Source organism: Galeopterus variegatus, unplaced genomic scaffold (assembly GCF_000696425.1).
Source record: "Galeopterus variegatus unplaced genomic scaffold, G_variegatus-3.0.2 Scaffold5030, whole genome shotgun sequence".
In the NCBI taxonomy this organism is placed as follows: domain Eukaryota; kingdom Metazoa; phylum Chordata; class Mammalia; order Dermoptera; family Cynocephalidae; genus Galeopterus; species Galeopterus variegatus.
Window position 1 is genome coordinate 123,492 of NW_007731141.1, and position 22,913 is coordinate 146,404.

At 34.8% G+C, this 22,913-nt stretch overlaps 1 protein-coding gene across 1 annotated transcript in view; it reads left to right on the forward strand.

Annotated features, from left to right (window-relative positions):
- LOC103604201 (vacuolar protein sorting-associated protein 8 homolog) overlaps positions 1-22,913 on the forward strand; it is a gene marked incomplete at its 3' end in the record, with an annotated part of 47,336 nt that overhangs the window by 6,578 nt on the left and 17,845 nt on the right. The window contains exons 3-12 of the mRNA XM_008588779.1: positions 1,449-1,579; positions 3,786-3,879; positions 7,522-7,554; positions 8,674-8,728; positions 11,756-11,761; positions 16,616-16,740; positions 17,507-17,593; positions 20,281-20,348; positions 21,626-21,779; positions 21,883-21,942. Of these exons, the coding sequence (XP_008587001.1) occupies positions 1,449-1,579; positions 3,786-3,879; positions 7,522-7,554; positions 8,674-8,728; positions 11,756-11,761; positions 16,616-16,740; positions 17,507-17,593; positions 20,281-20,348; positions 21,626-21,779; positions 21,883-21,942 (813 nt within the window). The remainder of the gene's footprint in view (positions 1-1,448; positions 1,580-3,785; positions 3,880-7,521; positions 7,555-8,673; positions 8,729-11,755; positions 11,762-16,615; positions 16,741-17,506; positions 17,594-20,280; positions 20,349-21,625; positions 21,780-21,882; positions 21,943-22,913) is intronic.

A 22,913-nucleotide genomic window follows, 5' to 3' on the forward strand; every position in this document is an offset into this window, starting at 1 on the left:
CCCCCCCCCCCCCCCGGTGGCTAAAAACACAGTATCATGGCCCCATTTGCAGGCTACTTGCAATAATTGCCAAATACAATTTAGTGATAAGAAAAATCCCTTCAGTGATGAAAAAATATTTATAAGTCGTACTGAAGTACTGTTTTAGTCTAACTATACATAAGAAATTACTTAACCTTCTGCTCTTCCAAATATTGAATGCTCCTTTTTTAAGATAAGCCTCCCTTCCCCCAAAACTAACTGCATTGTCTCTTTAAAATTAAGCAGAGAAATAAACAAAGAAAAACCCAGTGTTGGCAACAAATATACAGCAAACTTGCTTCTTCATTCCATGCAAAGACAGAAATCAACTTCCAGGATGATGAAAAGCTAGAAATTCACCTATTTTCAAAGACTTGTTTGTAGACTATGCAACTTGGTTGTCCATTCATTCTTCATACTGCCCTATTTATCTTTCTTTTTTTTTTCCTTTTTGTCTTTTTTCGTGACTGGTAATGGGATTGCAACCCTTGGTGTCGCGCCCGTACTGCGACCGGCAATGGGATTGCAACCCTCGGTGTCGCGCCTGCACCACGCTCAACCAGTGAGCGGACCGGTCTCTATATGGGATCCGAACCCTCAGCGGGAGCGCCACCGTGCTTCCAAGCGCCGCACTCAACTGAGTGCGCCACCTGGCCAGCCTGTATTTATCTTTCTAAAACGTGGTTCCCATCATGTCTCTCCACTTCATAAAAATCTCAGTTGCCTTTCCACTGCCTACCGTATATAGTATACTAATTCATTAAGTAAACGAGTACTGATTATGTGTAAGACATTGTGCTAGGCACTAGAGGTACAGTGCTGGACACCTACCTTAATGGAATATAAGGCTTTTTATATTTTATAATTTATAATTTTTTATAATTTGAGTCCTAGTTTATCTTTCTAGGGTCATCTTTGATTTCTACTTATGTGCTCCAACCATCTTGGACTACTTTTCCATGGACAAAATCCAGATTATGAAATCACTGTGTCTCTACATGCTGTTTCCTACCCAGAATGGCCTTCTCTCTCCCTTCCATATTTCTCACATAGACTATTTACAGTATTTGTTTTCTTCTAATTAGCCCTTGGCTATTAGTTGACTAATAAACCATCTGTACTTTTAAGTTTGAATTTTAAGAAATATTCTGCAGCTAATAATAATCTGTATAACTGCTCCTGCTCTTTCCTGCTATAAGAAAGAAGTTTTTGGAGTGAACTCTTCGTAGAGAGAGATATCTATCTAGAGCTGAAATTGAATTCTGGTAATTCTGTACTATTCCTGCCTGGTTGATAAGAATGCATCGAATAGAGGTGAAAAGTGGAAAGCACCTGAGTGCTTTGGAGAAACCCATTAATGTCTCTCTGACTTGTCTCAAGGAGTATTTGGAATTTTGAATTTATTGATCTGTCTTTTTCCAATTTAGACTGATGATGAAGATGAGTCTTTTGTTCTCGAAGATCCTACGTTGTTAAACATTGATACTATTGATTCTCACTCCTATGATACATCATCTGTGGCTAGCTCAGATAGTGGTGACAGGACCAACTTAAAAAAGTAAGTATTCATGTAAGTCACACTTGCATATGGTTGAACTATCTGATGATTTAAAATGTAAATATCTCTTTATAGTATAATACAGTCTGTTGAAGCACTTCATGGGAAGTAGAAGTCCATTTGTTTGGAAATAATGTGCTTATTAGATCCTGAGGATTTTGGCATTGTTGAGAGAGAAGATAAAAAGGTGGGTGCCTGGACCGCTGTCTTCTGAACCCCCAGTAGGAAGCCATAATAATAGCCAGGGATATTTGGAAACAGTAGACCCCTTGGAGGCAGCACAAAGCAAACCAGCACAGTGTCTGTGGTGGAAATGTGCAGTTTGGTTTACCTCACTACCCTTCTGTTTTCTGCACTTCCCTGTCCCCCACCCTCCAGGGTCAGCTCTAGCATTCCTTTGTTCCCTTGAAGTGGGTTCAGAGGAGAATCACAAAGATGATTAAAGATTTGGGAAAAGGACTTCTAACCTTAAATAACTTCGGTTTTGGATGCTTTTTACCTTCCAAATTCTTGGAGAGAACATGAAAAGGAAAGAAATGAAGGAAGCATAATATAAATACTTTATTGAATTCATGTGTAACTTTCATATTAATAAAGTTATCTGTGTTTTTCTTCTTTTTAAATTTGGCCTGTATCATTGCTGTCTTCTTTAGGTTTTCATCTCCTGTGGGGTAGGGGTATTGTTGGATATGTTAACCTGTTCATCACTGTGTCCTACAAATCGATAACTTAAAATGTTTTGATGATCTGGTCACTACTTGCTTGAAAAATATGGTGTTATCTTGTTGCCTACATAATAATGTCAAAATTCTTTTGCATGGCATCAGTCTGGACCCTGCTTACCATTTTGTCCTAATCTCTAAGCATACTTAGTTCATTTTCTATTGCATGTAACAAAATACCTGAAACTGGGTAATTTATAAAGAAACAGAGTTTATTTCTTAAAGTTTTGGAGGCTGGGAAGGCCAAGGTTGAGGGAGCACATCTGGTGAGGGCATTCTTCCTGTTGGTACTCTGCAGAGTTCCAAGGTGGCGCAGGATATCACATGGCACAAAAGCTGAGTGTGTGCTAATGTGCATTCTTCTCTCCTTATAAAGCCAGTCTTCTCTCATGATAACCCGTTAATCCATTACCCATTAATCCATGAATGGATTAATCCATTCATAAGGACATAGCCCTCATGACACAATCACCTTAAGAGGCCCCACCTTTCAAATACCATATTGGGGATTAAGCTTCAACATGAGTTTTGGAGGGGACAAACATTCAAAACATATCACTAACTGCAGTTTTGATATCACTATCAAAACATATCCCACTCCAGTCTTTCCATTTCATGCCTTTCGTGTATTCACTATTCCCAAGACATACTGTGCATCTTTACATCTTCATATTTCTGCTTGTGCTTTTTGCCTGACAGGTTCTTAGTTATCCATCAAGGCCAAATCCGACATCTTCTCTTTTTTATAGCTACCCCTGATATCCCCCAAATAAACAGGATTGAACTCTTCTTCATTTATATTTACATATTTCTAGTCTAACATTTATCTTCTAAGAGTCACTTATCAGTCCCTCCAGCTAGACTGTGAGAGCCTTGACAGTAGCTGCGACTTGCTTATTTTTGAATCTGTAGAGCATACTTTTAGTCGTTCAGAATAGATGCTCACTAATGTTTGGTAAAAGTTTAAAAATTACTTTTTGTATGATGATGAGTAGAGTAAGTAACGAGAGCCATTAGTAAGAGCAGCAGAGAGTGAGTAATAGTGGGGAATTTGAGAAGGTGGTTGGTTAAAGACTGAGAGGGTAGTCATAGACAGGAAGAGGGCAAGAAAGGTGGGCAAGTACAAGAAGGCAAGTGGAGGTAATGTAGACATGTAGGGCAGGAGGAGTGCTCTGTAGGCAACTTATGGAAAACAGTAGAGCCTATTGCTATATTACTTAAAGAAGTAAGGAACAGTTTGAAAAAGGAATAGTGATTTTATTCATTTCCCTGCTTGTGCCTCTCTGAGATTGAAGGTGGGTTTAGTACAATATTTTAATGTGGGACTGTTAGATTCTTTATATCTTATTAAAATGGAGCTAACAAATTACATTCAGTGTTGTTTTCTGCTCTTCTTATTTTTATGTGTTTTCCTCTTTCAAAACATTGGGACCTTGCCTTTCAATTTTTTTCTCTGTTTTTAAGCATTTCCTTTTTTTTTTTAGGAAGAAGAAATTGCCTGATTCTTTTTCACTCCATGGATCAGTTATGCGACATTCACTTTTGAAGGGAATTTCTGCCCAGATAGTGTCTGCAGCTGTAAGTATTTTGTTCTTTTCCCCCAGCTTTATAACATGCAATGGTATAATGAAATAGGCATGAGCATAAAACAAAGCACGGCACTTCTTTTGGCCTGAGGCTTAAGAAAAATAGAATCTGGCTTTCATGGTTTTTGTGTGATTGTTTTTGACTCATAGACATGGCTATACATCTTGACATACAAATTAGTGCAGCCATGAAAATAAAGGTCTGCTCAGAGTCTTGGGTGTGCAAATGAAATATGGCAGCAAACCTTAAATAAACATTATTTGCCTTTAAATTCCTTTTCACTTTAGTTGCCATCTTATGTATTTGGTTGGATAGAGTGCTTGTTTTTTTAGTCTTTTTATATGGAGAAATGATCAATCAGAATCTTTTACGACTGAATGATTTTTTCTTATAATTCACAAGTCTCTTCATATACCTTATTTCATTTATTCTTACAACTTTTAAAATAGGTAAAGCCATATCCTATTTTACAAACGAGAAAGATAATCTCAGAGAGGTGATATTAACTTGTCTTACATCATTCAGTTAGGAGGTAGCAGAGGAATTACTCAAAATTGTTTCTGGTTCCAAGTCTAGTGCCTCTTTGTTGTGAAATGGAGTTGGCATTGGTGAATGTGGCTAGTGTATAATGGCTGGAACAGAATATCTGTGGCCTTTTTTGAAAATGGTTTAGAGCACTGGATTAAAATGTAAAAAAAATTTAATAGTCCATCAAGTCAGTAGACACTGATCAAACTTTTTCTTTGACCTCAAAGCCCATAGTTTTATGTAGTCTTTTCAATTTTAGTATTCTGAATTCCATATATAGATCCTGAATATAATAATTATAATGATAGTGACAGATTCACATCCCTGGAACTTGGATATGTTTTTATGTTCTTTTCATGGACTTTAATTGGTATTTTGCATATCTGATTTGGACAAGAAATAAAAGTTTTGATTTTTCAAAAGGGTGGAAGATTGATACAGGAGTGGCATCATGACATCACAGTTGCATTGCAATTTTCAGGTTTATTAGGGAAACTCTTATTGCAGATACTAAAAAAAAAGTGTTTATTATAGGCAGTTGGCATGTTCTGACCCAGCTCGTATATCATGAAATCAATTTAAACACAGAGATGGTCAAGCAATGGAGGAAACCCAGGCAATTGTCCTTCCTCTTTTAGGTGGAAAATAACTCATATTTGCTAGAATGGGAACCACCTGTTGAGGATTACATTTCCATGACGTTTTCTGAATTTAATCCTTATGTAGGTGATGAAATTCATTCCTTTCAAAATCAAGATGAACCAGAACAGTCATTTGACCCACCTGTGCAGTTTTAAAAATATTTTGAATAATGGAGACTGAACTAAAACTCAGACACTGAACGATGATTAGATAAATCTGTTATTTAAAAGGCTTTCTCCTCCCTCTTGAAAAGGAGGGGAAAATTCTAATAAATCCCAGAGTGTTTTCATTCTGTTCTTATTTCATTGCTATGGCTGAGCGCCTTTGGTATGTTAAAATGAAAACTGCTTTTCCTGTGACAGTCATCATATGATGCCTTTCTAATTTTGGATTACTAGCTCAATTTAAATTGTATGCTTTTCTATGATGGTTGGTTTATTAACATGTAAAGCTGGTTATATTTTCGGGTATTTCTCCTGAATAGTTGTTCAATAATGCCTTCAGCCATGTGGATAGTGATGTTATTAGAATGGCTTAGGGCCTTGATCATCACAGCTTTGGAGTCCATGCATGGAAAACACTTAGGAAATATGAAATTTTGGGAGTTGTGAACCTCACTGTGTAATTTTGAAAACCTTCTCAACTTAATATAACATGTGACTATATTTAAAATTAATTCCAATTAACTTTTTAAGGAGCTTTATCATTTTTATGATCAACCTTAAGATATTAGTGCAGTGTTTTTTCAAAATGTGTCCAATGCATAAGAATCTCCTGGGGTGCTTATTAAAATGCAGATTCCTTGGAATTACCCCTGACCTACTGAATTGGAATCCTTAGCAGTCTAGATGTATTTTAACAGCATCCCAGGTGATTCTAATGCACTCTGGCTTTTGGGAATGACCACCCTAACATATTGCAATACCAGTACTAAAATTCTGTGGTCTCTAAAATGCTTTCCATATTTGTGCTTTTTTAGCTTTTGAAGTCAGGTGACTTCTGATTTCAATATTTGGGTTTCATTTTGAATATAATTTATGTTCTTCATCTGCTCATTCCTCGGTTTTCCTGTCCCAGACACAAAGCAATCACATTTCAAATATTTATTGCATGCTTCTTAATTGTTGAGCATTATGTTAGACATGTTTTACACACATACATATATACACAAAGTTGGGTATATGAGCAGACCTGGTAATTGTTCTTATGTTACCATGCACCAGAGTAAGTTTAAATTAGTTCTTGGGAAGCTCTATAAAGTAGATTAAATAGACTCTGCCTTCTGAGAGGTTATAATAACTAATTGACCCCATTGACAGGGACAGACACAGAAAAGAAGGTGTAGAAGTAATATAAAGAGTCTGCCTGGGAACCGGAAGCCCTGAGTCTGAGACAGGCATAGTACTACCACTTACTGAGTAACCTTGGGCAAGTCAGTTAAGATCTTTGGAACTTCTGTTTTCTTAATCTGAAAAACCAGAATATTACTGCCTGTTCTGTCCTTTCCAGGTTTGAGAATCAAATAGTGTAACATATGTATGTGAAAGCTCTTTGCTACTACAGTGCTATATCACTGCAAGCTGTTATTATTATTTATATAAGCATGAAATAGATACTCTTACTTTTACATCATTCTTTACATTTAATTTGATCCTGAGGACAACTCATTGAGGTAAATAGGGCAGTATTTGCTATTTCTTTGAACAGATGAAGAGACTAATATCCAAAAAAGCTAGGTGACTTTCCCAAGGTCATATAGTTACTGATAAGGAGCTGGAACTAGCTAGCACTTAGTGTCTTACTTTCTTTTTTTTTTTTAAAAGATGACTGGTAAGGGGATCTCAACCCTTCGCTTGGTGTTGTCAGCACCACGCTCAGCCAGTGAGCAAACCGGCCATCCCTACATAGGATCCAAACCCATGGCCTTGGTGTTATCAGCACCGCACTCTACCGAGTGAGCCACAGGCCGGCCCTAGTGTCTTACTTTCTTATGCTTGAGAACTAACTTAATATATTCTGCCGAGGATTTATTTAGGGCTTATTGGGTAATCTGCTAGATAGAAAGCTTCTACTCAGAGAGAGAATATCTTTAGCACATTTCCCTGTTTTCAGATCTTTGTGTGTTTCTACCACTTTGAGCCCATAGTACTTATAGTTTATTTGCTTTATAGAAAATGAAACCTCTTTCCTCTCTCTTTTTCATTTCCATTTCCATTTATCATCAGGACCCTTTCTGAAGTATCTGTTACAGTCAGTAAAATAAAGTGATCTACTCTCATGCTCTTTTTATTTTTTGATATATACAGCTTTTATAATTTCCCTTAGTTGGGGGCAAAAATAAAGGTTCCACCTCTTGTCTGAACTGATTTGGATCAAAGTATATGTAAAGAGAGAACCTTATATCATTTTCTGTTTTAAGATGAGATTATTTTTTCAACTACTTTTTAAAAAAATTTTGTTTAGGACAAAGTAGATGCTGGCTTGCCTACAGCAATTGTAAGTATACTTTAACATTTTAAAGGTAAGCTCTTAATTTTATTGGATTTTCTTAGATTTATTTTTATAATATTCTTAGTTACTATATAAATTATTATGGCAATAAATTCATAAGTCCTTTTGTACCATAATCGGTTTAAAATTTATCCATGTTGAATGTTTTCTTTTTTTCTAATTTATTGTTACTCTTTAGGCTTTTGTTTGAGAAGCAAATAATAGCGTAATGATTCGCCTTTTACAGGTTTATTTGTACGTGGTACCACCCTGTCCAAGTAAATTTGTGCCTTCTGTGATTTGGCCTCCCTTCTGTTATAGGGAGTGGAAAACAGCATTTGGTAAAAATCACTTTGTGATAAATAGTACATTTAATAGCTTTGGACTCCATTGCCAAACCGGCAAAATAGCAAATCTGTGGGGTGATTGTAGAGAACTGGGGGATATTGAAAGCACACTAGTGCTCTTTTTCTCGTCTTCCTTCAGCTGTCTTTTTTTTTTTACTTTTTAAAAAGATGACCAGTAAGGGTATCTTAATGCTTGACTTGGTGGTGTTAGCACCACGCTCTCCGAAGTGAGCCGAGCAGCCATCCCTATATAGGGATCTGAACCCGTGGCCTTGTTGTTATCAGCACCACACTCTCCCAAATGAGCCACGGGTTGGCCCTTGTAGCTTTCTTAATAGTTAGTCATTTGGTGATGAAATGGGCTGAGTTTTTAACATTTCTGGTGCCTTTTGGCTCCTGTGGATAAAGTGCGTGTTTTCATCCTTCCCCACACCTCATAGGAGGCTCTTGGTTGGGTAGCGTAAGTGCCACTTACTTTGCCTGGACTCTTGATTTTTTTAAAAAATTTGTTTTAAAGGAAGCTAAGTGGCATATTTTTGCCTATAATGTTGAACATATGATATTTTGATAGTGTTACCTTTAGAGTAGATTTAGAGGAATTCTAGGAAATAAAATGTCCTGAGTTTCATTTCCTGTTTTGCCTCCTAGATGAAATTCTCCTTATGATAGTTAGTATGTCATCTGGTATCTAGAAGGCAGCCAATAAATTCAAATCAGATTATTTCAAGATCCTCGATGTAGTAATATCTTAAAGTGTAATTTTCCCTTTTGTTTTCAGGCAGTGTCCAGTCTGATAGCAGTGGGTACATCTCATGGATTGGCTTTAATATTTGGTAAATTTTCTAAGTATTTTACTACTTTTAAATATTAAGTATCCTTTGGGTTTTATAATGTCCTTTAATAACAGTTCGCATAGTGTACTTTATTTTTTTAAACCAGAAAAATTTGAAAAGTAGCAGTCAATATTTTTATAGTTAAAAATTGCTTGTCTCAAGGCTTCTTTTTGCTGCTCGTTTTAAGTTTATTTTCTTCTTTATGAATTTATAAGCTATGATATCTATTGACTCTCTGCAGACCTAGACAAAAAGAATAAAGTTGAAAGGAACCTTGGGTTATCATCTTGTCTGCCTCCAGTTGGTCGTGGTGGTGATTTTTGATTCTAAATAATATTCCAGTAACGGTTATTCTAAAAGATCTTTAGGGAAAGAGATTCCCCAGGCTTTCTCAGTAATTTTCAGTAACTTACTGACTATAAGCTGTTTTTCATTTCTATTGTAAATCCCTCTAAACTGAAAAAATTTTAGCACGTAATCACATTGTTTTCTTGGTTAAGGAGAGCATTTAAGTAGTTTTATTTGTATACTAGCTGTATTTTCTCATTTTTTCTACCTGAGAGTAAATAACCAGTTTTATTAATCCTTCTTTGCTTTTGTTTCAATATCTGAGCAGACTATTTTGTTCTGTTTTTTTTAATTTAAAAATAATTAGATAATATTTTTCTGCCATCTTCAGTGTTCTGGATCTTAGGTCTTTTGCATCTCTCTTAAATGGAATACCCGATGATACTGTATTTAGTAAGGAATCTACAGAATATTTTGTGAGGATTACTTGAGAATACTTCAGTAGCAGAACCGTGTTTGATATCTGTGGGGTCTTGTATCTTCATTTACCATATGAGTGAATAACTAGTTATTTTCTGCTATTTTTGAACAATTTGCTTCCTAATTAAAAGCATTATTTAACATGTAATTGTAACCCCAAGTTTTTTCAAAGATGATTGACTTAAATAATAGGGTTTACTGTTTGGGGGCCAGAAGAATAGAAACAAAAATATAATTCTGTTGAAGGAACTTTAGAATTGATTCTTTAAGTAACGCTTTTTTTCTTACTTCATATTTGATGTATATTTATGGTAGAAAACTTAGAAAATATAGATGGACAAAAGTTGAAGATGAAAAATACCAAATTCTGCCATCCAAGAATAATTCTTAACATTTCTGTATAATCTTCTAGTCTTTTTCCTGTACATGTGTATATGTATGTATACATCTCTAAATGAGATCATATTAATTTGTAACCTGCTTTTCACTGTAATGAACATCTTTTTTTGCAATTATATACTTGTTTGCAACATCATTTTTAATGGCTACATAGCAATATTTTAAAATTGATTTATCATAATTTACTTAACTATTTCCTACTATAAGACATTTAGGTTGTTTCTAAACAGTAGTGTGATGAGCATCTTTGCTACTACATCTTTGTGCATGTGATAAATTCCTTAGGACAAATTTCTAAAAGTGGAATTGCTTGGGTCAGGATATGAACATTAAAGACTTTTGGTATGTTTTGTCTAATTGTTCTCTAGAAAAGTTTTAAGCTATCATATCACATCATATCTACTGTCAGATGTAAGAATGCTTATTTTCCTATAGGGGCATAACTTGTAGATTGATAGAATTTTGGGAAATGAACTTACAAGGTCTTTGTTCAGTCCCCTTATTTTACATATGAGGTGATTGAGGACCAGAGAGGTTGAGTGACACACACAGAGCTAAGTTCAGAATCAAGAAATACTGAGTCTTATATCAGTGCATTTCCACTATTCCAATCAGTCCTCCTGTCCTGAGAGAAAAGGAGGCAAATTCTAAAACACAAAGAAAAGAATAGAACTAAGGTGAATGAGGATAGACTATAATGCATGTGTTTATCTGCCAGAAGACTGCATGCTGATTTTTTGTTTCCACTTACCAGTACTCACTTTTCCTCAACTCTGTCTGCTTCAAAATCCTTTCCTTATCAAGAGGTTATATGAATATGTAACTACTTATAATCAAACCCATGTAGAGCTTACTGCAAACAAATTAAAATGAATACTTTAAAACAAAACTAGCAGAGGAGAAGAGTACAGTGTCTTTTGATACTGTCTCCTTAATTACCCTGGGCCTACTTCCTGATTTTTTAAACCCTGTTAGCTTTCTTTAATTACAGTCTCATAGAGAAGAAAAGTATGCCAAAGTGAACATTTTGTGAAAATTGTAGTATTCTGGTTGTGCTTTGGGTTTTAATAGTGCAGTTAATAAATTTTATTCATTATTGTTTATAGGAATCAGGTGTTTGGACAATGCATTTTAACAAATGGATCAAAATATGCTTGAAAAGGGCCGGCCCGTGGCTCACTCGGGAGTGTGCGGTGCTGATAACACCAAGGCCACGGGTTCAGATCCTATATAGGGATGGACGGTTAGCTCACTGGCTGGGTGTGGTGCTGACAACACCAAGCCAAGGGTTAAGATCCCCTTACAGGTCATCTTTTAAAGAAAAAAAAAAAAAAAAAAATGCTTGAAAGCCCAGTAACAAATGGCAGAGTAATAGTACCATGAAGTGTCTAGATTAGAGGTCTGGGTTAGATCTGATCTCCTTTAAACATATTTGTTGATCATAGGAGAAAGTGTAGCAGAAAGAACTATACTTAAATATTTAAGTACCACTAAATTCTCTTTGAAATAGATTCTTGGGTCTTAAAATAGTAATCATTGTAGGCTTTTTAAAGGTTAATATACGTTGCCTATTCTTATGGAATAAAAATATATAAGAAATGGTGTATGCCCTTTTTTTGTGTATCTTGGTTCTTATCCTATAAAAAGATGTTTCCTTATTCCAAGATTCTTGGCTTTCTGTAACAAATACCTGCATATAATCATAAATGCTAGAGACATCAGTTAATTAAATTTAGTATCATTCCCACAGATAAAGCTTGTCACTTACACTCTTGAAATTTTACCTGCCTTTTCCCTGAACTTTTGAACTGATTTCTTGCTTTTCTCTCTCCTTTGATCTTTTCTTCATGGATTCAAAAGGAAAAGGTATAGTAATTTTGGTTTGCATGATTGGTTCTTTTTCTTTTGACCTTTTTAATTTTAGAAAAGAATGCTATCAGTTACAGTTGATACCCTCTTATGAAATGTTTATTAAAAAAACAAAAACAAAAACCCAGCTAATTGAAAAATAGGTTGAAGCAAGGAATTGTGAAAATCTAAATATATGCATATTATTCATTATTTCAGTGTTTTATTTTAACTGAAAATGTATAAATTTTCATTTTTACTGTAATCTTTTGATATAGTCCAAAGCCTTTTCTTTGAGTTTATATCTGCCACTTGGAGGTCTGCAGCATTCTTTTTTGACATAAACTTCATCAATAATGGGTCATGTAAAATTTGTAATTTTAATTTTTAAAAAATGAAATAAAAGCTTAGGCACTTGTGATTCATTCAGTTGAGGAGTGCAAAATTCTAAATTTTAAAAAAACTTTTCTTCAGTCTTTTACTTTTATCTTATCAACACCTTATTTCATGACAGTTTTGTAAAGCAGCTCATCTTTACCAGGTTTTTCTAAAGCATCTGTTTAGTGTTCATAAAAACAATAGCTCTTTCTTTTCCACTCTATTTCATCAGTTTATGTACTGTTTAAGTAAGTTTTTGAAGTATAGTAACATTACAATGCCATATACAGGTTTGAGAATGACCATAACTAACTCTTAGCAAACATCAGCATTCTAGAAGATGGCCTATGGGGAGTCAGTGTGCCCTCATCTTCAGTCAGTGAGCCTTACAGAGGGAAAGAGAACTGAAATTCTGTGAGTTGGTTAGATGGAGGTCAGGTAAAAGTGTCTCTCCTGTTTTATGATCATTGGCGGAAAATGTTTTCTAATAAGAATGCCTTTCTTCTTCTCCCTTAGTCTTGAAGAATATTTTAGTGTGAATAAAGGATAAGAAAAGAGTAGTGCTGAAGAATAGTGAATACTGGCAGATAAAAGTAGAGTTCTACACTCACAATTAAATTTGATTCCTTCTAGGATGTACGTATGTTCTTCTTTGATGGTCTTTGGTAACTAATTAAAACAAATTAGGGGTGAACAAATAGAGGATCAGGTTAATTTCAGTATATGAAAAGAGCAGAAATTCTTGCAGTATGTTCAAATTTAGATTTTAGGGTAATTATAAATTTTATACATTATTTGTGGCTTTTCTTTGCTATTCAGCATATTACTTTTAAGCCTAGAATATGATGAGGAGATCTACCCTAAACAAAGTATACTTTGAAAGATACACTAATAAAAGAAATAGGTGTAATTCATTACAGTGTCAGATGTGCTTTTTGTTGATGTCTGGACTTCAAGTTCTCCTTATTAATTGGTAAGCTATATTATACTATTGCCATTAATAGTAATCCCTTGACTTTGTACCATTTGATAGTTTTCAAATTTTTCATCGTCATTTTGTTATTTAAGCTCTATGTCAACTCTGTGAAGTTTATTGGAAAAGTAATACTCATTTTATATTTCTTGCCCAGGCTTACCTGCTGCATAAGGACCCAATCCAATTTTTTTAAATACTCAATTGACGATGCCAGCAAATGTAATTTTATGTTACTTTGTAAATGAAATTAGATGTACTATTAATTGAATACCTTTTCCCCAACAGTAGACAAAAGAGACTTCAGAGAGTAGGGGGAGAATAGAATTTTTCCCTTTAATAATGAGACCAAGAGCAGCCTGGAGAGAGCTCTGGTTTTCACCTTCCTGCTGTCTAGGTCTTTTTGTTCTTCTCATGTAACTGTAGAACTTAAGTGTTTTAAAAAAGTTTTATATTTATTTTAGCCAAATACCTTTTCCCAGAATTGTCCAGAGTTATCTGGACTACAGAAAGTTTAGTCGCTCTTGCAGGAGAAACTTCTCCAGTAAGACTGTACTTTCTTCTTTCCACAGAGATTCTACCTTTTCAGAATTTAGTCTAAATTATATAATAGCAAGTTTGTTAATATGTTACCATAAAAGTAGAATGTATAAAGACAGCAATGAAAATTGATAAAAATCTTTGTAGAGTCAGAGTAGATTACATTTTATATACTGTCCATCACCTCTCTCAGCATCTGCTGCTTTTTTAAAAAAATAAAAAATGTATGTGTGAATGTAATCTATAAATTAGTTTATGATAGGACCCTAATAATATTCAAGGGACATTGAATTGTTTTCTTTGTGCATTATCTTACTTACTAATTTAATACTGTCCATCACCTCTCTCAGCATCTGCTGCTTTTTTAAAAAAATAAAAAATGTATGTGTGAATGTAATCTATAAATTAGTTTATGATAGGAACCTAATAATATTCAAGGGACATTGAATTGTTTTCTTTGTGCATTATCTTACTTACTAATTTATTCCTCTTAGCAACACAATGCGGTAATGGGTATTTTCTACATTTTATAGATGAAGATAGGGAAGTTAAGTAAAATTAAGTAACACTTCTAAAATTCACAAGACATGAAGTCGCAATGCCTGTAACTCTCTAGCAGTAGGTGTAGTTGCAATGCCTATAACTCTCTAACAGTAGGGGTGGGATTAAAATCCAGGTATTTAGATTCACAGCCATGCTACCTTATAAAGGACATTATAAAGATAACAAATACATTGTAAACACCAAGGAAAAAAATTGAGAATGTTTTCATTAACACAGACCTGTGGGTTGTAAATTTAACACACATTTCGGGAATGACTGAGGTTGGTAATTTAGTTCCTTGTTTTAGGTAGTTTTTAGTGTGTGGGAGCCACAATCAGGAAAACACAGTAATGTTTGGGTTTTTAATTGAGAAGTTAGGTGTGTCCTTTTTCCCCCCTCATTTCTTCCATTGCCACTCTTTTCTTTTTCCTATTTCCTCTTTCTTAATGGCACTCTTATTCTCTATTTGATCATAATTCTCAGTTCTTCTGCTCATACTTACTATGTCTTATAAGAATACTTAAATTGTCTAATTTCATGTATGAACTTTGTTAAATCAGATGAGAACTCTATGAAGCAGGGACTACAAAGGCTCTCAGTAGTATGCTATTTAGACACTACTCTATGCCTGGAAAGAAGGCAGCCCAGACTTGAGGGGCGTCTTTGTGAGGCTGGTATGAGATGTCCTACTAGCCTCTATCTTTGTCTTCTAACTTTCAGTCCATCTGTTGCCTATACACATGAAAGTAGTGGTATATATGGAATACTATTGTCCAACTGTCATATCATGACAACTTGTAAATTAAGGTATGTCATTAATCTGCTAACTGTATAAGGTGGCCTTGGCAAAATAAAGATCCTGGAAAACACTATTTTAGGTGGGCAGTTTTAGTAGAGCAAAATCAAATGTGATGTCATATTTAGAGTCATGTAAATTATAGAATAAAGGGAATTTTTAATATTTTGGATTAAATTGAGGGAGGGAAGAAAAACTAGGGGGGAGTCCAGTCTAGACGTATGGAAAAAAATCTTTAATCATATAACTTTAGATGTGAATAAAGGTAATGACTTTTAAAATATTTTAGACCTTGAATATTTATGAATTTTGTTCCTTTATGAATGTTCACCTTGGAAGGCTAAAATCCAAAATGTTTTTTTAAAAAATCAAGTATTTTCTGTGTGTCAGATACAATACAGCCATTAATTGTTTCAGAACTCCTTTGTGGGGAGGGGAGATTGCTACTTGAGCCAGTTTTAAGAATACAGAAAAATACTCTTACAGTATTCACTTCGCATGGGCAAAAGGACTTTGTATTATTCTCTAGACCTGAGAATGAATGTCTTTAGGCTCTTTCTGATAACTAGATTTACTCTAATAGAAGGAAAATTTGCAAATGTAAAAGCTATTTAGATGATTGCCGAGTGCTTTCTTAGTGCAAGGCACCAACCTAGGTACTCGGGGAGTGTTAATTCACTCATGATCTTAGCTTTCAGAGAAGTCATGGTCTAATAGGGGAGGTGAGACATATCTAAAAGCTAGCACGTAGGTAGTGAAGGGAGGCACAAACAAGTGCTGGGGGAGTTGAGAGACCTTCAGGTTGTGGAAGTATGGCGGTTTTGTTTTTGTTTTTTTCTAAACAGTTAAATTTTGTAGGCATGCCTTCTTACATTTAAATTTTTTATTTTATTGTTTCCAAGTGGGTAAAGTAATGGACTCCATACAAAATAAGCATTGCCTAGGAAAAGCCCTAAAGGAATTTCTTTTATAATTAGATAATAAAATTTAATAAATGTTTGAGTGAGTCCTGGAGAAATCAGAGGTGATTAAGGCAAGCTACTTACCCTTAAAGAACTTGATCTAGTAGAGATTTGAATTATTTGCATTTAGCATATCAAGTATTGATGCCTGAAATAATTTTCTGGAGTGGTTTAACTGTTTACCCTGTAATTTTATTTGCACTGTTAATTTGCTTAATAAACCTTTTCTTCATTGGTGATATAAATGTAAACTTAAGCCAAATTCTAAATTAACACATTTTGATTTTTGAAGTTTTAAGGCAATTTAAAAGAAGATGGTATTTCTTGTAACCTTGCATCTTTAAAATAGCAAGAAATACAATTCTAAGATGAGACAATGAGATATAGTTGGTTTGTTTAAGGAGATATAGATTTCTTATGGGCTTTTTTTGAGTCATCATTAGGAAGTTTTGTATTACGTTTCCTTGTAGATCTTGTTTTCTTCTGTATTCTTAGTGTCTAATTCAATGCCCAGCATCTAGTAGGTGCTTCATAAATACATTTAAAAATAAATGTAACTTCATCATCCACTTCTTTTGATTCTTGTCACCTCCCAAGTCTTTGAAAACTTGTCTGTTCTATATATATTTTTTCACTCTCTTCCATTTCTTTCACTTAACTTTACAAACCACTTTCTTTAGATCAGAATCAAGCTTTGCGACTCTGTCTGGGTAGCACTAGTGTTGGAGGTCAGTATGGTGCCATCTCTGCCCTCAGTATTAACAATGACTGCTCAAGACTTCTTTGTGGCTTTGCTAAAGGACAGGTAAGATATGAACTTTATTTTATTCATAAAACAATGTTAAAATCTATTCTTAAAAACTAATATTTTTAGATCAATATTTTGAAGACCAAAATATATATTATGAAGTGATATGTCTGTAGAGATAACCTGAAATTGCTCAGTCTGACTTTTGTCTTGTTCACATTTTAAAATAATTGTTATTGACTGGGTCAGAGTCTATTTTAATATCCTAATTCATGTGCCTAATTGAGTAAATAGCTTTATATACCAACCAGGGTGTTATATAAAATGTACTTCCTTATGGTAGTGTAAATAATTATGGCTGCTCTTTAGATACACTATATTCTGCTTTCTGTGTTCTTATTACTGGGTTTCTGAATAAGTATTTTGGCATTTCTTTCTTTCCACTTCTGAAACTGATGATAGGTTATGGTTTTTCCTATCTTTTGATTTATATATCACTAGCTGGATTGGCAGTAAGCCTTTCCTAATTTTTACCAGTGCTAAACAGATTGACTTCATAGAGAAATTTCTTTTACTTCTCAGTATAAGAACAACGTTTAAAATCTAAAGGGAAAAGTAGATTGGGCAGGGTGAGGGATAGACGAAGTTGGAATAAAGGCTCCAGGCTTTAATTGATCTGCAAACTTTAGGTATGTTTTAACTTTATAGTTCTTTGCCTGCAATGTTTATAGATCAGGAATAGATTATTTCAGCCAGAACGCAGTATACTTAAGTCCAAAAAAGAGCAATAAATTTGTTTTTAAAGTGCTTAGTTGTCTTATAGATCACCATGTGGGATTTGGCTAGTGGAAAACTTCTAAGATCAATAACAGATGCTCATCCTCCAGGAACAGCAATATTGCATATCAAGGTAATAGCTTTGTTTTCTTTTCCTAATAATTTTTATTATTATGCCTTTGTGTGTATTTTAAAGTAAATTTAAAGTAAAGATGTCCAAAAAATATATTTAACATGGAGCTGAACATTACCTTATAAACGGAATCCTCGACATTGAACTGTCTTTTATTTGACTAGCCTAACAAGATATTTTCCCAAGTTAAAACCAGAGATGGGCTAGTATGGAAATATTCGCTTCATGTAGTATTGAAGTCTAATAGATATACAAGGGTACTTCAAAAAGTTCATGGAAAGATTCATGTTATCTTTTACTTCTATTTTTCCACGAACTTTTAAAAGTACCCTCATAGCAGCAAAGGGTAAATTGATGTGATCCTAGACTACAGGCTGGCAGCAAAGACAGGCAACATCCTGCTGAAAACTCATGGAGTTTTTAAAAGGTCTTTTTACCGTTGTTTAGTTCCCCAAGATTTTATTGCTGAGGTGATTTTATTGCTCTATCACCTTTTGTTGGGAGTCGCCTGAGGTTCAAACTGTGAAAGAATTGGGGTTTGGATTATGTTTAGAAATGAATCTGTTGGTTTATTTTCTTTCAGGCCTCTAAAGGGAAAGCATTAAGATCCTAGTCTTGTCTTTCTCCTTACAGGCCTGAAAAAAAAACAAACTGACTTAGGTATAAATATAATGTGAACGTTGGTTCTTGCATGCTGTCAAGCCCATGTTCAGAAGCATAAAAGGTAAAGGAATATAACTAGGGAAGTCTAAAATCAGATCTTCTAGATTTTAATTATGTACACATTTTGTTGCTTAGCTGCTCAAAGCTCTTTTATACATATGTTTTGAAAGTCTGCAAGCATCTGGAGTTTATATGTCAGTATCTAGGCTAGTTACAAAAAGGTCTTTTGTGACAAAGCCTATTAAAGCATTCAGTGACAATGAAAACAACCAAGACAAATAAAAGTAGAGAGAATTTCTCCTCTTTCAGAACATTATGGTAATTTATCTTGACCTCTTTTCATGTGGCATGTGCCAACTTATATCTAAAATGTGATAGTTGTTTGTGTGTGAGTGCGTGTGTCTTATTTCTCTTAATAGATTAGTAAAAGTAGAGAGAATTTCTCCTCTTTCAGAACATTATGGTAATTTATCTTGACCTCTTTTCATGTGGCATGTGCCAACTTCTATCTAAAATGTGATAGTTGTTTGTGTGTGAGTGCGTGTGTCTTATTTCTCTTAATAGATTAAGATATCTGAAATCAGAATCTGTCATTTATTTTTGTGTTTTACCCATAGTAGCTGCTTAATAAATTATTGAAATGGTGGTATTTATAAAAGGCCAATCCTTTTGCAGAAAAAAACAAAGTTATTGGGAGAAACAGTAAGAAACAGAGGAGATAAAATCAGAGAGAAAAGAGGAGAATGCAGCTAAGGTTAGAAGCGTAGTAGGAACCATCGTGTTGCTTGGGAATGGTGATGAAGGTGGTGGGTGCAGACACTGACTTGAGAGGAAGCGATAGGTATGACTGAGTACTTTTGAAGTCTTGGATTGACAAAAGCCACTTGTACTTCAATACTCTTATTCATTGTTCTCCAAACTTAAGGCTACATCCCATCAATAACAATTAGGGCTTGCATCCTTTATGTGTGCGTGTGCGTGTGTGTGTGTGTGTGTGTGTGTGTGTGTACAAATTATATAAATGTACTACTGTACTAATTTTAAAGTATATTATAAAAGCACATATACAAGAATCAGAAAATAAACAGAAGTATGAATTCTATTGTTTTTCCTTCACTCCAATGAACCATCTCATGCAAATCCCTAGGGTATATGCTTTCCCACTTTGGCAACCGCTCATCTAGGCCGTGAGAGCAAAGGTGTGGGACTTCTTTACTAAGCCTGTGTGTGGGGTGGAGGAAGAATAATTTTGCAGAGGCTTCTGTACCTCAACCATCCCTGATTGAGAGCATGAAGGCACGCCATTTAGAATGGCTCACCAACCTCTGGTCTTAGGGAGGCTAGTCACTGTAAATGATACAAATTAAGTTATTCCATTTTGTGTCCTACTATATTTACCATATTGCATATGACCTTAGGACAGTGTCATTGTGACCTTTATTTATTATTTTGAGTTTTCCAGGTTAGGTAATAATAACTGAAGTATACTCTGTGGACAAAGATCAACGAGGTAACCCATTCTAGGATGAGTTCTATAAAAAGTTAAAATGTTTTAGATATAGTAGATTAGCTCTTCAGTTATTGAGAAAACATTCAGACAAGTTCATTTCCCAAGATACAAAGTATCTTTTATTGTATCTTTATTCTTGAAAACTTGTCAACTGCAAATGTATCCAAGGGATCCTGTTTGTTTAATAGCAAGTTAGAAAAAGTTAATGTAAGAACCGAAGTAGGAAGCTTTAGGGTTTTTATCAATTATAGTTTGTATTTTTCTTTTATCTTGATGAAAGGTGGTTTTGCTTTTTGAAAGCCTCAGTTTTTTTTTAAAGATATTGAGTTATTATTGTTCTAAATAAGGGTAAATTTGTATATTTGGAGTGATGAGATGAATCTAGTTTATTTCCAATGGTATTAAATGTATATGTTGTGGATTTTCGAAATTTTATAATTTTCTCCCCTTATCTTCTTAACACTTGACTGGTTGCTTAAAAATCTATAAGAAAATAAATTTCTTCTCTCTTTAGTTTACAGATGATCCAACTCTTGCAATTTGCAACGACAGTGGAGGCTCTGTTTTTGAATTGACATTTAAGTAAGAGACTAATGGACATTTGTTGACAAATGAAAAGATTAGCTCTGGTTTAATGATTTGAAGTCAAACTTGAAGAGGTCGAGAAAGCTTATGAGATTGAAAATAGGTTATGGCTGTGTAGTACAGTTGCCTGGGCAGGTTGTTAGTATATATGGAGTTCCAGGCTTAGCCCACCAATATTTTATCTCAGTAGTTCTGAGTTCAAGGCTTCTACTCTCCAAGGGATTCTTACGTACTGTCAGCTTTAGGAACCATTATTCTGGAGTATCTCACTAAGTTTGTTTTAGGGCTCAGACCCAGTTGATTATAACCATAATGGCCAAGTGTAAAAAGGCTTTTATTGCCTTAGAATTGCCCTGTTTACTCTTTAAATAAGAGCAAAGACTGTCTAGATATATGGATGAACATTTATAAAGCTGAGTTTAAAAAAAATAAAGCATAATTTCAATGTATTATATGTTTCCATAAGTTCTTCAGGGTTATCAGACTATCTTTGTTTCTCATATTTATCATAGCTTCTAACAATGCTGAGCACAAAGTAATTTCTGAAAAAAATACTATTCATTAATTCAGCTATTGGGTATCTCCTATGTGTAGGCATTTATCTAGATGCCAGAGTTACAGCTGTGAACAGGCAAGGTTCCTTCTACTCAATTAAAACATACACTCAAGTGAGGTTGAGAGTGGTGAGACAGATGACAAACCAACACATGAATAACTTCAGATAGGTATGAATGCTATGAAGAAAATAAGATAGGTCAGTGTGCTGGATTGCACTTGAGGATAATTCAGGACTACCTCTTTTGGAAGGTGATATTTGAAAAAAAGACTTGAATGATGAGCCAGTCAACAAATGCAAAAATCTGGAGGAAATGTTCCAGGCAGAAGAACATTCAAAAATAAAGGCCTTGAGGGGGGCACAGACTTGGTCTGCTGGAGCAGAGGAAAGAAGGCAGGTTTGGCTGGAACATGACTTTGTTAGGAACAATAGTAGTGGGAAAGGAGTGAAGGTAGGAGCCAGATCATAAAAGACCTTTTAAGACATGGGTAAAGAGTTTGGATTTTATTTTACTTACACTGGCAAGCCACTGGAGTATTTTTTAGCAGAAGAGTGATAGATCTGACATGTATAGTAAGAAGATCATGCGGTTGTTGTGTGGTTTGTTTTGTTGGGAGCAAAAGTAGGAATGAGGAGGCTATTGTAGTGGGCCAAGATAGAGATGATAGTGCCTTGGATCATTGCTAAATTGCTTCTGAATTTTTTGGTTACATTTCAGGAGAGTGATGGGAGTGAGAACATGTGAATCTAGATGTCTTTTCAGTGGTTCCAAAGGTGAAGTTTGTTGTATTGAGCCTCTGCATTCTAAGCCTGAGTTGAAAGATCATCCCATCACACAGTTTTCATTATTGGCCATGGCATCCTTAACAAAGGTAGGTGTATTTAGAAAATGAAACTCATAATTTTTAGAGGCTTTGAATACCAAAAATTTGAAAATGACAAGGTAAATATTGAAAATATATTTTTCTCCTAAAGATATTGGTCATTGGATTGAAACCATCTTTGAAAGTGTGGATGACTTTTCCCTATGGAAGGGTGAGTAACCCTCTCCCTTTTATTGGCAAAATGTCAGGAGGTTGGGGGAAATGGCTTGTAAGGGGCGAATTCTGTGAGATTGTCAGAAAACTAGATAGAATGGAAATCAGTGGTCCAAAGATAATTGTCTGGACTTACTGTAAGGTGACCAAAGTAGCATAAACTGGTGACTGGAACAGTGTCCTGGGGATCATGAGATCTTGTACTTTTTTTTACCTTTACTGCTTTAACTTTTTCTGTCATAAATAGCGTATAATTGGCTTTTGCTTTTAGCCTCAATTTGACAGTCTCTATGTATTGTTGTCCTGGCACTTTGTAGTCATACCTAATTTCGTGCATGTATTTTCCTAGCCTCATTCACTGCCCTTTTGAGTGCAGTAAAATTACCTTATTGTATTTAAAGCTGGAGGTTAAGTTGATGTATTGAGTCCCAGCTGCAATTTCAGTGTTTGAAAGACATTTGTTTTTGCTTGACTGCTGCTCTGAGACAGGATTATGCTCACTCTCTGCTGCTTTGACACTGAACTACTGATGGAGTTCACCCCACTGTAATATCCAATATAAATTGCTACTACATATGCTTTCCTTGGCTTCTGCCTCTGATATTTTACTTTGGGGGATGATACTTCCCAGAATGTATTTTTCATACTCCAGTTTTCCCTTTCTTTTCTGCTTGTTTGTTTTTAAAGAGTTGTGATACAAGTTGTGTATACTTGTACATTAACATGATGTGATGGAGAATAACGGTACAGAACTCTGGCTAGTTCAGAAAGCAGCCCCTATACAGAGGGAGATCTCTCTTGTTTTCTTGTTGGTACCCTGAGTATCTCAGGGACCCAGGGGAAGCAGGTCTGTCCTTTCAGATGGCGAAACTGACTTAGATTGCCATTAATGGTTCTTAGGTTAGCTTTATTGGATAATGAAGGTTTTTATCATGGTGGTTTGTGTTTGCATCTTTTTGTGGGTTTTTA